We start from the raw sequence: 13,162 nt of genomic DNA on the forward strand, positions 1-13,162 counted from the left end.
TAAAGATGTCCTTCCAGCTTCGTAGCGGTTTTCAATATTCTATGTGATTTCCTCTAACGGTGAACCATCATGCGAATAACAGTTATGTAAATTAGCTACAGCCGCTTGACAATTCAAGCGACAGCTGTCTCCGAACCCCAAGACTTGTAATCTTTTCAAACTCATAAGCAAAACTTTTCTTTCGTCACATCGTTTATCCCAGCCAGTCCTTCTCATCGTAATCCAGGTCATCCGTCTACATCAGGCATGCCACTTGGCGACTGCTGCACAGATCTGAGGAAGCAACCTTGACACGGCTTGTTGGGCTGACCCATGTGAAAGCCTCGACGAGCCATTCATACCACACCTTGGTATCATCTGTCTGTCGCCACATGCTAACCTCAAGCTCGGTATCAGCTGGGAAGTAGAGAGGGTTCTGTAATTCTGTTAGTACGCTTCGATACCTGCTGCAGAGGGAGCTCACCTTCAGGGGGAAGTAGATGGGGAACCAAGAGATCATATCTTTGCTCTTCTCATCAATACGCCCAGGGTGTGTGCTGATTTCGATCTTCTCTCCCTTGTTCTCTGGAATCTGAGACTCATATAGAGTCGACTCAAAGTAGCCCGCCAACCCATGAGTGACACCTCTTGTCCGGCAGACAAAGGTGAGATGAGTATATCGCGAGTTGTGGTCATTGGCACCAGCTGCACCAGCCATGCTACCGCCGCCACCTCCCACGACGCCACCAGAGCGCTTGGCCTCCAGGGCAGCGAGTGAAGATTCGGGAATGGGGTGACAGAATTCCCAGGCTTCCTGAAATCTGGGCTTGTTGGGCACTTTCTCGGCAACAAAGTCGAGAGCAAAAAGGCGAACAACCCAAGGTGTCTCGAAAGCGTTGGGATCTCCAGAAACTCGTGAGAGGATATCAGCGTGGATCTTGGGTGTTGAGATGGGGCTCAGATGAGCGGTGTAAGAGCTGGGAATGGAGATTCCATGTGGTGTGGACATGACATGTTGGATTCCATCAAGACATTCGGGAGAGAGCTCGTTATCACCGAACGAACCAAGAAGCTCAGAGATGAGAATATCAACCTTGCCATATACAGGTCCATTCTCGTCCTCGGAGACGATAGGACCCTTCCATGCTCGCATATCGGTCTTGACAACCTTGACCTTGCCACCCCAGACAAGGTCATTCTGGCGCAAAAGGTAGACATAGGCGTTGGGGTTCTTCTCAACCGCCCACATATCGATGGGAACACCGGCATCCTCAGACGCTTTGAGTGCTCGAGTAACGAGAGGGCCACGACCAGAACCAGCAACAGCAACGACAACCTTGCCGTCCTTGGAGGTGGGTTTTTTGAGTTCCTTCCATTCTGTGAGAGCCTCAAACACGGCAATCTCGTACTGGCTATACTTGACGGGGTCGCCCTCGAAGACTTCATATGTTGCTGACTCGAGATTGTCTGACAGGGGCTGGAGAGGTGACTGAAGCCAGTCTTGGAAGCTGGTCAAGGTTGGGCTCTCAAGGTAGCTAAATGGTGGCTGTTGGTCCTCGAGCCATCGCAGGTATGAAATATAGTCGTTGTTTTTGGTCTTGTTTGACTGTCCCTGAGCCTCAGCTTCGGCCAGGCTAGGTAAATCGTTTTGAGCGGTTGGCAGAGACTGTTCACCATCCTTAAGGTGTGAAACATCAGGGCCAACGTCACAAAGCAAAATCCATGGGACATTCTTCAAGCGCATGTACGAGAATATGAGATTCTGGTGGCGCTTAGACAGTGATGGGAAACCAGCCTTGTTGGCCTGGAAAGTCGCAGGGCTGAATGTAAGATAGTGCAAAGGCTCAGCAAACCATCGATCCTGAAGATCCTTCTCGGGCATAACACGCGGGATTTGCAAGGCTTTTTATCAGGTTAGCATTCATGAAAGATTCCAGGGGTTGATGTGAGCGTACCAACAAAGAGTCTAGTGTTGTAGTTGCAGACGCTTCGGACGTGATGCCACGAATCCCAAGCGGCCAGAAGATCGATCTCCTTTCCTTCGGTCTTGGTTGGAGTCTTAACATCAAGGGAAGAGATGTTGGCCGTCTTTGCATCAAGGCCAGGCTCTCGATACATAGGCATGTGAATCAAGAAAGTGAGTCGGTTCCCAACTGTGAGAGCCTCCTCGACAGCTCGTGCGTATTGGGCAAGACTTTGGTTGCCGCCGTCGATAGAAGCATCCTGTCGAGGGGCAGGAATCATGATGCTCCTCACACCGCAAAAGTTGGCATAGTTGATCTCCACGTTGAGGACCTGGCGGGAGATGCTTGAGATGATGGGGTTAGAAGATCCAAGGTCGAGCCAGGGGCTGATGACTGCAGTGTAGGTGTTTACAGCAGCGCTGGGGAACAGAGCGGTGTCCTTGGGAGTCAAAGGAGGCAAAATGGGCTCTGCTCGTGAGCCAGTTGCCCTGGCAGTAGGCTTCTCCCCATTTTCGGATAGTGTGGACAGATGCTCAGAAACGAGAGCAAAGACACGGTCTCGGAAGTGAGTGTTTGTGATGGGAGTCGTCGCAAAGGCTAGCTGTCCAAGAGTCAATCGGTGGCCCCGAGCATCCTCACGAGTATATGCCATATATTATGTATAGAATATAAAGGTCTTTGGCGTGGAAAGCTTGCGACTTACACCATGGTTCAGCAGATGGCCATACTGCATATCGGTGAGGGGCTCATCGCGCGTTGAGTCGTGGTATCCGATATGAAAATTGGGACGTTGAAGACCAAAGTTGTCAGACATTTCGAAGCCTGCGTCGTCAGAAGCCATGATTGTAGCTTAGAGTCCGTCAGGAGACGATGTTTGCGGTTGGAGTTTGCAGGGAGAAACAGCAAGCAAATAAAGTTGAGATTTCTGGTGGTGGAGTAAATTCACCCCGCCAAAGCAAGCCAGATCGTTCAGTTGTGCCAAGTGGGAGAGAAGAGTAGAGGGGAAAGGAGTCGTAGACAAAAAATTGCTAAGAATCAGATCGTGTACTATAAAGAAACTTCGTATTGTTTGTATGCAAGAAGTATCTCCAGAAACCTGCGGGTTGGAGTTTCGAGCTTCAAGCTCGAGAGAAGGAGCTGTTGATCTTCGCAAAGACCCTGAATTTGCACAGTGTGCGCCCATTTTGAGTTAAACAGTAAAGCGAAACAGGTTCAGGTTTGGTAAATGCCTCCCCTACAGCAAAATCGTTGACAAACTCAGTGCGATATCATTCTCAGATACAGCTTCAAAGTTTCAATGCCACAGTCGATGTTACAAGCACGCACATATATGCTACATCTCGTCATATAACCCAGTGGCACATACACATCTAATGCACTGTTCGACAAGGATCCTTATCGATAAGTATCTGCCCTCAGGCGGCAAGAAAACACCGAACCTTGATATACGGTGTCAAAATAAACTAAGTAGAGAGTCCCCTAAGCTTAGGCTAAATTTACCTAAGCATTTTTATCCCTTAGGGTTAAGGTCCTGAGTTTTCTTTCCTTCCGTAGTCTGCCTAACAAGGCCCGCCAAAAATTTCTAGCATCTAAAAGTTAGCAGAGCAGGAAACAAAAACACCACGGCCTTCCGCTTCAGCCTCGCCACTTTCTCTCACACCCTCTCCCCGTCACTCGCCGAAAATAATGTCCGATATCAAGGGAGGAAAGCGTTCAAGCGCCGACGCCGACGAATCTACGCGAAAGAAGGCCAAGAAGGACGGCGAGGACGAGAAATACAACCCCTACCTTGCTCACATGTACGACAACGGTAACAGCAATGGTAATGGCGCAGAGCCTTCGCCGGACTCTCCTCTCGCCGGTATGAAGAGGCAGCATACTACCGCTGCCCAGGCTTCAAAAGCTGAGGACTCTGAGTCGAACCCTTTCACCGGCCGACCTCATTCGCAAAAGTACTTCCAGATTCTCCAGGGCCGTCGCGATCTGCCGGTCCACAAGCAACGACAAGAGTTTTTGGACAAGTATCACTCAACACAGATTCTCGTCTTTGTCGGTGAGACAGGTTCTGGAAAGACTACTCAAATTCCTCAGTATGTCGTCTACGACGAGCTACCTCATCTTACCGGCAAGCTTATCGCCTGTACGCAGCCACGTCGAGTCGCCGCCATGTCGGTCGCCCAGCGTGTCGCCGACGAGATGGACGTCACCCTAGGCGAGGAAGTTGGTTACAGCATTCGTTTCGAGGACATGACAGGTCCTAAGACTATGCTCAAGTACATGACTGATGGTATGCTTCTGCGCGAGGCCATGCACGACCACGAGATGTCTCGCTACAGTTGTATCATTCTCGATGAGGCTCACGAACGTACTCTCGCGACCGATATTCTCATGGCTCTGCTCAAGCAGATTTCTATGCGCCGTCCCGACCTCAAGATCATTATCATGTCTGCTACTCTCGATGCTCAAAAGTTCCAAAAGTATTTCAACGATGCGCCCCTGCTCGCTGTCCCCGGTCGAACACACCCTGTCGAGATCTTTTACACCCCCGAGCCTGAGCGCGATTACGTCGAGGCCGCCATAAGAACCGTTCTCCAGATTCACGCTTCAGAGCCTGAGGGTGATGTTTTGCTTTTCCTTACTGGTGAAGACGAGATTGAGGACGCTTGTCGCAAGATCAGCCTCGAGGCTGATGAGCTGATGCGCGAGGTCGACGCTGGTCCTCTCGCCGTTTACCCTCTATATGGTACCCTGCCTCCCCACCAGCAACAGCGCATCTTCGACAAGGCCCCTCCGCCTATTCGCAAGGGCGGTCGTCCTGGTCGCAAGGTCATTGTTTCCACCAATATTGCCGAAACTAGTTTGACTATCGACGGTATCGTCTATGTCGTGGATCCTGGTTTTAGCAAACAGAAGATCTACAACCCTCGTATCCGTGTCGAGTCCCTTCTTGTCTCGCCCATCTCCAAGGCTTCAGCCCAGCAGCGTGCTGGTCGTGCTGGTCGTACCAAGCCCGGAAAGTGTTTCCGTCTGTACACCGAGAAGGCATTCAAGAAGGAGCTTATTGAGCAAACATATCCCGAGATTCTGCGCTCCAACCTTGCCAACACCGTTCTGGAGCTAAAGAAGCTTGGTGTGGAGGATCTTGTTCACTTCGATCTTATGGACCCCCCCGCTCCCGAGACCATGATGCGCGCCCTGGAGGAGCTCAACTATCTTGCCTGTCTTGACGACGATGGTGAGCTGACCACTCTCGGCAGCATGGCCTCAGCATTCCCCCTTGATCCCGCTCTGGCGGTCATGCTTATCTCGTCTCCCGAGTTCTACTGCTCCAACGAGATTCTCTCTATTACCTCGCTTCTCTCAGTTCCTCAAATCTTTACTCGCCCTGCCAACAACCGAAAGCGCGCCGATGAGATGAAGGCTCAATTCGCGCATCCTGATGGTGACCACCTCACCCTGCTCAACGCCTACCACGCTTTCAAGGGCCAGGCAACATCTGACCCCAACAGTGCCAAGCAGTGGTGCCACGAGCACTTCCTCTCCTACCGACATCTCTCAAGTGCGGATAACGTTCGCGCTCAGCTCAAGCGCATCATGGAGACGCATGGCTTGGAGCTTGTGTCGACACCATTCGAGGACAAGAATTACTATACCAACATTCGACGCGCACTGCTCGCCGGTTTCTTCATGCAGGTCGCCATGAAGGAGAGCTCAGGCAAGCTCTATCGCACTGTCAAGGACGACCAGGCTGTGTTGATTCACCCCTCAACTGTCCTCCGCACCGAGTTTGACTGGGTCCTCTACAATGAGTTTGTCTTGACATCCAAGCAATACATCCGAACATGTACGGGTATCCGGCCTGAGTGGTTATTGGTAAGTGATACTTCCAGATGACTCTCGTTTCATTATGAGTGTCAATTTTACAGTCGCTAACACTTTTTGCAGGAAATTGCCCCTACATACTACGATATCGACAGCTTTGAGCAAGGTGACGTTAAGCGTTCTCTTGCACGCGCTGCAGAGAAGAAGCGCCGCAAGGAAGCCATGAAGGCTGGTCGATGAAGTACTCACTTCAGGAGCCCATGAAAGAAAGGTCAGGAAAGGCTCTCCAAACGTCCCCTAGAAATCGACAATGAAGGCATGGGCAGGGATTCAAAACGTGATCGATCGACCTCTTTGCTTATCCAATGCTTAGCCCTACCATGTACGTGCGGGAAGCGGCCCTCCATTGCGGCTCGGCCTTGCATGGGGCCGACGAGACACAAACACATTTCTGTTACTGGGAGTAGGGAAGAGGTCTTGTTTGTCGACTACTATGTAGCTTGACAAAGCTCTTCCCCTCCCTGATTCATCCCGGTCTGGAGTTGCACATCCTCGCAAGTTGACTGGTTGACCACGGCGTTTTACAAGTATGCGCATCAGCCACTTCTTCCATGGTTGGCTGCTCGGTTGATTTGTTTTTTAAACGGTATTTCATGCTTCAATGTTTCCCCCTCGTTGCGCCCCTCTCTCTCTGGTCCATTGGTCTCTTTCACTTTGCCCATTGGGTCTTAAAGTCCTGCAGCACCGTTAGATTGCCAAAAGAGGGTGTGAGCGAGTGTAATGGAGGGATGCGGGCGTTTTTGGCTTGTTTTACTTGTATCTTGAGTGGAGGTAAAAAGAGAAGAGGCGACAGATAACCTTGGGACTGAATAAAGGTTGTGGGAGAGAGAACTATTGTTAGCACACCGGCCGTATTTCAAACTAGATGAAACATTATCAACGAATTCCAGGCACTTGCGCAGTTCTGCAACATTCATGCACGACACCTCTTCTGGTTGCTCGAGCGTTTGTCTTGACTGCATTGTTGCCTCTTCTCCCAGCCTCAAATCAACTAGGCAGCCAGCTTAGCTGTCAGCAAAGCTTGACTCAAAATAGCCTGAGTACAGTACTTGTGTCTGTCAGGATGAAGCTTCTCTGATGCAGACACAAACAAGGCATCCCTGCAGAGGGAGGGAGGGTGGCCTGCATATCCGTCTCGCCGCGCTTGACGATGCAGTCTGGATGTTGGTTCGGCCATCCAACCCCAATTTTCCCAAGGTTTTCTCACCTTTCACGTACTTCTCTCTTGGGATGACGATGTGTGTGTCAATGCCTGCTCGTTCTGGATGTGGGCGACCAGGGGCCGATAAAATGGGGGAGCTAGCAGGGCTCCCCTCATCGAGATCGGTTATGGAGGCGGGCAAGACGGGAGATCGATGGAAAAAGCAAAAAGAAGCGAAAAGAAGGGAAACGAAGTGTAACTATGTACGGATATGTCAGTGTAAATAAGTGAGAAACAATCATCAACCTTGAAACGTCTCGGTCAGGTTAACGCACAAACAACGCCATCAACCTCAGCCAAAATATTATGTATAGCTTTTCACACTGTAGGCTTCGACAATCCGTAATGTTGCCTCCATTACCACATTTCGACACCAATGACGGTGGACGAAGGCTGCCAAAAGAGAAAACGAGCGCGATTGTACGGACTACTGAACTAAGGAAAATCGGCGATGGCTGTTTGTTTCAGATATACGGTGGGACAGACACATAGGTAGGTAAAGCCAGGTCGGTCTTCACAAAGGGTGCGGATTCCTTCTCAAGAATTCTTGTTGTTCCCAGCCATACCTGCCCCACGACGAATGAGAGGAAGAGTGTATGAAAGGGCAGATATACGAGGTGAGGAGATCGTATGTATCAGAAGAAGAGAATACCACCAACTTTGGCCTATGGGTTCCACCTCGAAGTTTGCTTCCATACAGACCCGGCTACTGACTACCGACGAAATCAATACCTGTTTTAGGTCAGCAGAGCCGTTCATGACCGATTCAATACCATTATCCGATGACAAGGGTGAGAAAGAGCCGTTGTAGCATCCCTCAATTTCACCCGGTAAAGTCAATCGGGTTATCATAATGATTGAGACTGCTCCAACCAGGGATGGCCCGGCGATAGCAGATCAGTGAGAAAAGCTGATGCGAAACACCACGTGTATCTCGGCGTGGTTTGGAATATCAGGGTATCATCCCACGGGCCAAACAAATTGCCCGGCTCAGACCTTCACAAGTGGTCCAATCAATGAACATGTTCTGACGGGAGCTCCAGCAGCTCTCTTCCTTTTCGAGCATACAATGCAGTGGAAGGGCTCGAGCTTCAAGCAGACGACAGTGCCGACCGGAGAATAAAGTATGGAGAGCATTACCTGTATGTAGGCATCTGCAGGGCACTTCCTGGGTGGTTGAGCATCATGGCAACCTATCCGAGGAGGCCATAGCTCCTTGCCGTTCTCCCCTGCTCACAACCTGGAACGTACTTGGGGGGGCGGAAGAAGCAAGATGGCGCACAGGTGAAGAAACATCAGAAGGTGCGCTGCTCGAAGGGGGCCGCGTTGTCAACCGTGCATATTGCGCTGTTTGTGATGTTTTCCCAATATGTGGAAATGAGAGGACCGTTTTAAGTTTTTGTCTAGTTGTAAAGCAACGCAACGCAACGATAAGACTGGCCAACCCTGGATCTTGCTGCTTCTGCGCGCCCGTCCAAGGTGTAGTTTATCGCGCAATATTACAATTACCTCAACGAGAAGATGGCCTTGATAAAGTCCAAATGAGTGTGGAGTGGCCGAGGTAGAGTGGGTGATCCGCGAATGGAGACGCCCGAGGTCATCGGTGATGCTCAACTGGACGTTATGAAAGCACGGGGCGACCCGAGACCTCCGAGTAGGGTCGTAATCTCATCGAGTAAAGACTGATGCTTCTCAAATATCTCATGATATCAGAACAGGTAACCCACCATGTCTGAAGCTCCTCCTCGTAATAAGCTCTAGCCTCGCTCTTCGGCAACCTTGATAGTGTGTATCACCGACAGCTAGGCTATCAGCCTCCCCAGCACAAGCTCACAGAGGAAAAGAAACATTGCCGGCATGTGCAAGTATGCATACTCAGTACGTTGAGATATACTTCGCATATCCACAAGCCAAACTGCGGCGCCACGCGCTTGTGGATCCCGTCCCTTCACAAGCAAAGAGTTTTTTTCTTTTTTTGCTTTTTCCCGTCCTTCCATTCCAGATGCTGGGCTGAGCCGCATTGGCATCGATCCCAAGATGTTCTAAGAACGTTTCTTTTTCAGCCTCAGAGATCTCCTCCCCACAAAGTCCCTGCCTGGAAGAGCCACAGGGTCAGAGTGAGGTCAGATTAATTGATACATGGCCTGCTTGATTTTGAACCATGCCACTGCGCGTCCGACAATCGGATCTTTGCCTGTGCACTTCATGTGGCACGATACATGGTAGCATGGGATGACCGCAGCAAGCCTACCGTTGACTACGGGTCTTTGGCTTCAGGTCGTGGCGCCGGCTGGTCCGAAAACACCACAACATATGTATTCATTGATGAATAGCACGCCCCTCCCTATTCCTGTTGAGGGTTTCTTGCCCTGACCTGGTCCTGTATGCGGCGTTGGAGCAATTGTGATTGCCGTGGACCTAGGGGTTTGGGCGTGGACCATAGACGGGGGGAATCATCATGCATCGTCTCAAGTAAGGTCAACTCCGAGAGGGATGCGCAAAAGCTCGGTATCATTGGATATGACCATGACAGACAGTACGTCCTTTCCCCAGACGAGTATACACGCCCTTGTCAGGTCTAACCTCACGCCATTCCGCCGGACGCTACACCCTTTATAGCTCTCGTCCCATGGCCCCACGTCTCGATGAACCATAAACCGTTTAAGTTGTCTCCATGGCTTCTGAGACGACCCATCCTATCACTTCGCTTTTCAGTATGGACGCATACTGTCTGTACTGGAGCAGCAGATTGAGGTGGAAACCGCAACACATGAATGCCACTAATGCTGATTAACATTTGTCTCGTCGTGCTCTGAAAGCACTTGGGCGTCCTCCCCGGTCGTATGAGCGCGTAGTAACGAAATATCTTGATGGCGTCGATTTCTCCTTGCGACCGGCCTTCAAGAACAAGCCGTCTCTGGCTGGTTGCCGCATTCCATCGTCTTTTAGAATCATGTACGTTGTTTTGCCTGCCCGTACCCAAGTCATGTCTGCTTGTCGCTTGTAAAAGGCGTCTGCAGTCGTCCTGCAGAGCTCACAGGGGCTCCCTGTCTGTCATCACTACGGGTGTGGTCCCCACCACATCGCATCGTTTTGTTCGGCGGGGGGCATCAGTCAATGCCATGCAAAATGGCATTGCGACGCCAACGGCCATTCCCATCGAGTTTAGTTGTCCCTAAGACGTCAGCGTCCGAGTCTTTAAGTCGTACTCCGTTGAGCAAACACTACGCACCTTTGATCATGCCAGCTCATTCCCACTTAGAGCTCCGCTCTGCCCTGGGTATCCTTGACATGTTGGCCATCCGCACTTCAACGGTAGTACAAGCAAATCGTTCGACCCTTTCCCCAGCCTAGTCCACTCCCCGTGCTAATAATCGCATTCACGTCACTTCCTCTCATTGCCTGGCAACTCATATAAGAGTCTATACCTCTTCCTCGCATTCCACTACCCGTCTGCCCATTGATTCACATCTCACCTTGTCCGATCCGTTGCTCACTACGCCATACAACCAACTCTCTTACATCTTGGACATCAACAGCACAATGAGTGGAGCTGGTGGTTTTTATAAGTACAGATGCAAGTACTTCTATACACATAACTGCCCCAACTGGGTCTGGGTGAATAACGCGCCTTGCGCATCATGTCTTGTAAGTTGGCACATTTTGCTTTGCATATCAATTCGCTCGACTGGTACTGACTGATAGCTCCAGGCTGATGGGCGCGATAACGAAGAATCTTCATTACCAGCATGGGGACTATCTCGAGATATTGTTGTCCCACAAGTTCTCGACGGCATTCTTCAATATACTCTAATGGAGCTCGTAGCTCCCTCAGAACCTGGCGACGACTGGACTCTTCGGGACAAGGCCAGTCGGCCACCACCATCAATTCCCGTAACAAGCGCTATGCCAGGTATACCGAGCATCATGGCACATCATCGATTTTGAGAAGATCTAGTGTCCTCTAGGGGCACAGAAGCGTCACCTCTGAGAGGGTTTCTTCAATTGCGACATTAGGACGCCAGAGCTGGAAATAATAATCGACGGGCAAAGACTGAACTGGACTTTTGAGTGCCGACGGCAACAGGGAGATAGGTTGGCATGCCTCTCTCGTGACCGCCGACCATTTGCAACGCGCCATTGGGCGTAGGCAGTGTACGATTTTTGACTGACTGCGACGCTTGACATTGGATGGAGCGGGAGATTGGTGGCTGGAGCAAGACCGCAAGCAAACAAAACCCCCGCGAGATACCCATGCGCTGTTGAACCTTTCTGGAGACGGGGGACTCCAATCTGGAATTGTTATTTATTTTGGGATTCTTTTTTTTTTTTTTTTTTTTTTTTTTTCATTCGGACATCATCATGTAACAGGCGCGAATGAGTTTCACTGGGTGGCAACAATTGTTATCTGTTTGGCCGTTCTGGAGCCAGGAAATTGATTTCTGACCTCTTCCTTCGTGGAAAAGGCGAGGCAGTTTTTGATCTCATTTTGTTTCGATTCATCATCTGCTAAAAACGCACACGACATGTGATGTGATGCTCAGGGAGCATTGGTTGTGGTTGACCTGCTGCTGAGCGGGTCAGTAATGAGTTCTAGGCGCACGAAATCATGTCAAGGAATCAGATCAAGGCGCCGCGGCCAGGGCTAGGTCGTGAGATGTGGTGTGCCTCGGAAAGAGAGCTCGTCTGATGATCCTTGTCTGGCTGCAGGACTTATCAGTCGTTGTTTGTTTCGGGATGAGATACCCCACCGATAGAGATTGTCCAACAAGGCGCACGAGTCTAAGCTCTAATATTAAACCGACTTGAACAGCCATAACCATCACGGGAGCCGCAATTGTTTGTGGGCCGAAGAGTGTCAAGAGCGATGTTGGTTGTTGAAGAAAAGGCTTGGAGCCGCAGCTGAACGATGCGTTTCTGCTAGACCCGTGGACCGTCGTAGCACTTGACTTCGCGAAAAGCTATGAATGGCGTTTTTGCTCTTCAGACGGTAAACTTTTTTCGAAAGGGACCAAGTGCAACAGTTTCCACCAGTCTCCACGTGCCTGCATCTTGTGAGGGTGGTGCCAGTAGCTGGTTAGGGGGCCATCAAGGCTGAGCTACCAGTTGTACCTGCAATTAGCAGAGGATTAGTTGAGTTTCGGTGATGAGGTAATTTGACGCCGTTGAAAGACGGTTTGTTTTAGAACAGACTTCCGGCCTCGCTTACTCCCGCGGACTGCGGATCGTCAGGATCCCCGAACGACGGAGGCACAGTACGTATTGCATGGACAGACAGACAAACCGCGTAGCCACCGAAACGCGGTTCGACGTGCAGAATGCAGAAGTCAGTGCTAAGCATGCGGCTTGTTTCAAACTGACCGCGGATGAATGTACCTGCTTGTAGCATTGTTTTCTCTTCAGTACCTTAGCGGCAGCAGTGGAGAAGAAGTATGAGTGAGATTGAAGAGATTGAGATTGTGGCTTCTAGGTGGATGCGACGACGGGAGTGGGGAATACGAATAATGACAAGTGAACAGTCATCTTTGGGTGTACTTGCCTTTTCTCAAGTAATCCAATAATGGGGCCTGAGCCCAGAAAATGTTTGAATCAAGAAAGAGCTCAGGCGGGGAGTTTCCTGTAGGTCTCCGTTCTTTCCGGCCTGAATGAGCAGTCTGTGGTCCAGGAACATGCTCAATTGGCGATGGGAGAGACACCTCAGACACGGCAGCTACGAATTAGTGCTTTTCAACATCCACAACACCATTATCAAATAGGATATGAGCCGCTGTCAACTGGCTGATCAGGGGGAAACAGTCTCCACTAGCGCCCGTAAAACTTGACCAGTCTTTAGTAAGGTAGGTATGTATGTTTTTCAAGGTCTAGGGCCTTTGGAAGCTTCCATCCATTCAACCGTGAGTCTTTAGTTCAACTTTTGAGGGATGCCGCTGTGTCATGTGTAGACTCCCTTCTAGAAATAGCTTGGTTACACACACCTCACACCTCGCTAAGATTGACGACTAGGTAGCCTCAATGTCTCAGCTGCGCGGGTATCAAATAAGATCCTATTGGACAATTCCTCATGTTGAATCACAGCTCTAAAAGCCGATGGCCACTCTCAGCCTCGCAGAAGTGTCCCAATCGAGCATCTGACTTG

General features: G+C 50.4%; 5 protein-coding genes across 7 annotated transcripts; 2 read left to right on the forward strand and 3 right to left on the reverse strand.

Moving 5' to 3' along the window:
* Positions 1-4: 4 nt before the first annotated feature.
* FVEG_11418 (protein arginine N-methyltransferase 5) lies at positions 5-3,044 on the reverse strand. Its single transcript, XM_018900675.1, has 4 exons — positions 2,647-3,044; positions 1,935-2,544; positions 464-1,881; positions 5-415 (listed from the first exon to the last, which is right to left on the reverse strand). The coding sequence occupies exons 1-4, from the start codon at positions 2,782-2,784 to the stop codon at positions 236-238; spliced, it is 2,346 nt and encodes a 781-aa protein (XP_018758986.1). The 5' UTR covers positions 2,785-3,044; the 3' UTR covers positions 5-235.
* Positions 3,045-3,518: 474 nt separating this feature from the next.
* FVEG_11419 (pre-mRNA-splicing factor ATP-dependent RNA helicase prp43) lies at positions 3,519-7,327 on the forward strand. 3 transcript variants are annotated; one of them, XM_018900677.1, is made up of 3 exons: positions 3,535-5,816; positions 5,889-6,036; positions 6,139-7,327. In XM_018900677.1, exons 1-2 carry the CDS (start codon positions 3,630-3,632, stop codon positions 6,003-6,005), a joined length of 2,304 nt encoding a protein of 767 aa, XP_018758988.1. In that variant the 5' UTR covers positions 3,535-3,629; the 3' UTR covers positions 6,006-6,036; positions 6,139-7,327. The 3 variants fall into 3 exon arrangements, with proteins under 3 accessions (XP_018758987.1, XP_018758988.1, XP_018758989.1); XM_018900678.1 differs by having other exon boundaries at positions 3,535-4,033; positions 4,092-5,816; positions 5,889-7,327; XM_018900676.1 differs by having other exon boundaries at positions 3,519-5,816; positions 5,889-7,327.
* Positions 6,884-7,313, reverse strand: FVEG_17019 (hypothetical protein; the record flags this gene model as incomplete). The annotated part of the gene is made up of 2 exons (XM_018906260.1): positions 6,884-7,225; positions 7,302-7,313. The coding sequence occupies 2 exons, from the start codon at positions 7,311-7,313 to the stop codon at positions 6,884-6,886; spliced, it is 354 nt and encodes a 117-aa protein (XP_018758990.1).
* A 236-nt stretch (positions 7,328-7,563) lies between the features above and the next one.
* FVEG_17020 (hypothetical protein) lies at positions 7,564-7,878 on the reverse strand (the record flags this gene model as incomplete). The annotated part of the gene is made up of 1 exon (XM_018906261.1): positions 7,564-7,878. The coding sequence occupies one exon, from the start codon at positions 7,876-7,878 to the stop codon at positions 7,564-7,566; it is 315 nt and encodes a 104-aa protein (XP_018758991.1).
* Positions 7,879-9,691: 1,813 nt separating this feature from the next.
* On the forward strand, positions 9,692-13,149 carry FVEG_11420 (hypothetical protein). Its single transcript, XM_018900679.1, has 2 exons — positions 9,692-10,674; positions 10,738-13,149. The coding sequence occupies exons 1-2, from the start codon at positions 10,570-10,572 to the stop codon at positions 10,972-10,974; spliced, it is 342 nt and encodes a 113-aa protein (XP_018758992.1). The 5' UTR covers positions 9,692-10,569; the 3' UTR covers positions 10,975-13,149.
* The last annotated feature ends 13 nt before the right edge of the window (positions 13,150-13,162 follow it).

The sequence above is a fragment of the Fusarium verticillioides genome, chromosome 7, assembly GCF_000149555.1.
Source record: "Fusarium verticillioides 7600 chromosome 7, whole genome shotgun sequence".
NCBI lineage: Eukaryota > Fungi > Ascomycota > Sordariomycetes > Hypocreales > Nectriaceae > Fusarium > Fusarium verticillioides.

Bases quoted from the DNA above. Each gene is read 5' to 3' on its own strand.
- FVEG_11418 (XM_018900675.1), bottom strand. From the start codon at position 2,784: ATGGCTTCTGACGACGCAGGCTTCGAAATGTCTGACAACTTTGGTCTT. The intron at 1,882-1,934 runs GTACGCTCACAT...CCTGATAAAAAG, and splicing joins CAACACTAGACTCTTTGTTG to CCTTGCAAATCCCGCGTGTT. The intron at 416-463 runs GTGAGCTCCCTC...ACAGAATTACAG, and splicing joins CCATCTACTTCCCCCTGAAG to AACCCTCTCTACTTCCCAGC.
- FVEG_11419 (XM_018900676.1), top strand. From the start codon at position 3,630: ATGTCCGATATCAAGGGAGGAAAGCGTTCAAGCGCCGACGCCGACGAA. The intron at 5,817-5,888 runs GTAAGTGATACT...CACTTTTTGCAG, and splicing joins TCCGGCCTGAGTGGTTATTG to GAAATTGCCCCTACATACTA.
- FVEG_11420 (XM_018900679.1), top strand. From the start codon at position 10,570: ATGAGTGGAGCTGGTGGTTTTTATAAGTACAGATGCAAGTACTTCTAT. The intron at 10,675-10,737 runs GTAAGTTGGCAC...TGATAGCTCCAG, and splicing joins CGCCTTGCGCATCATGTCTT to GCTGATGGGCGCGATAACGA.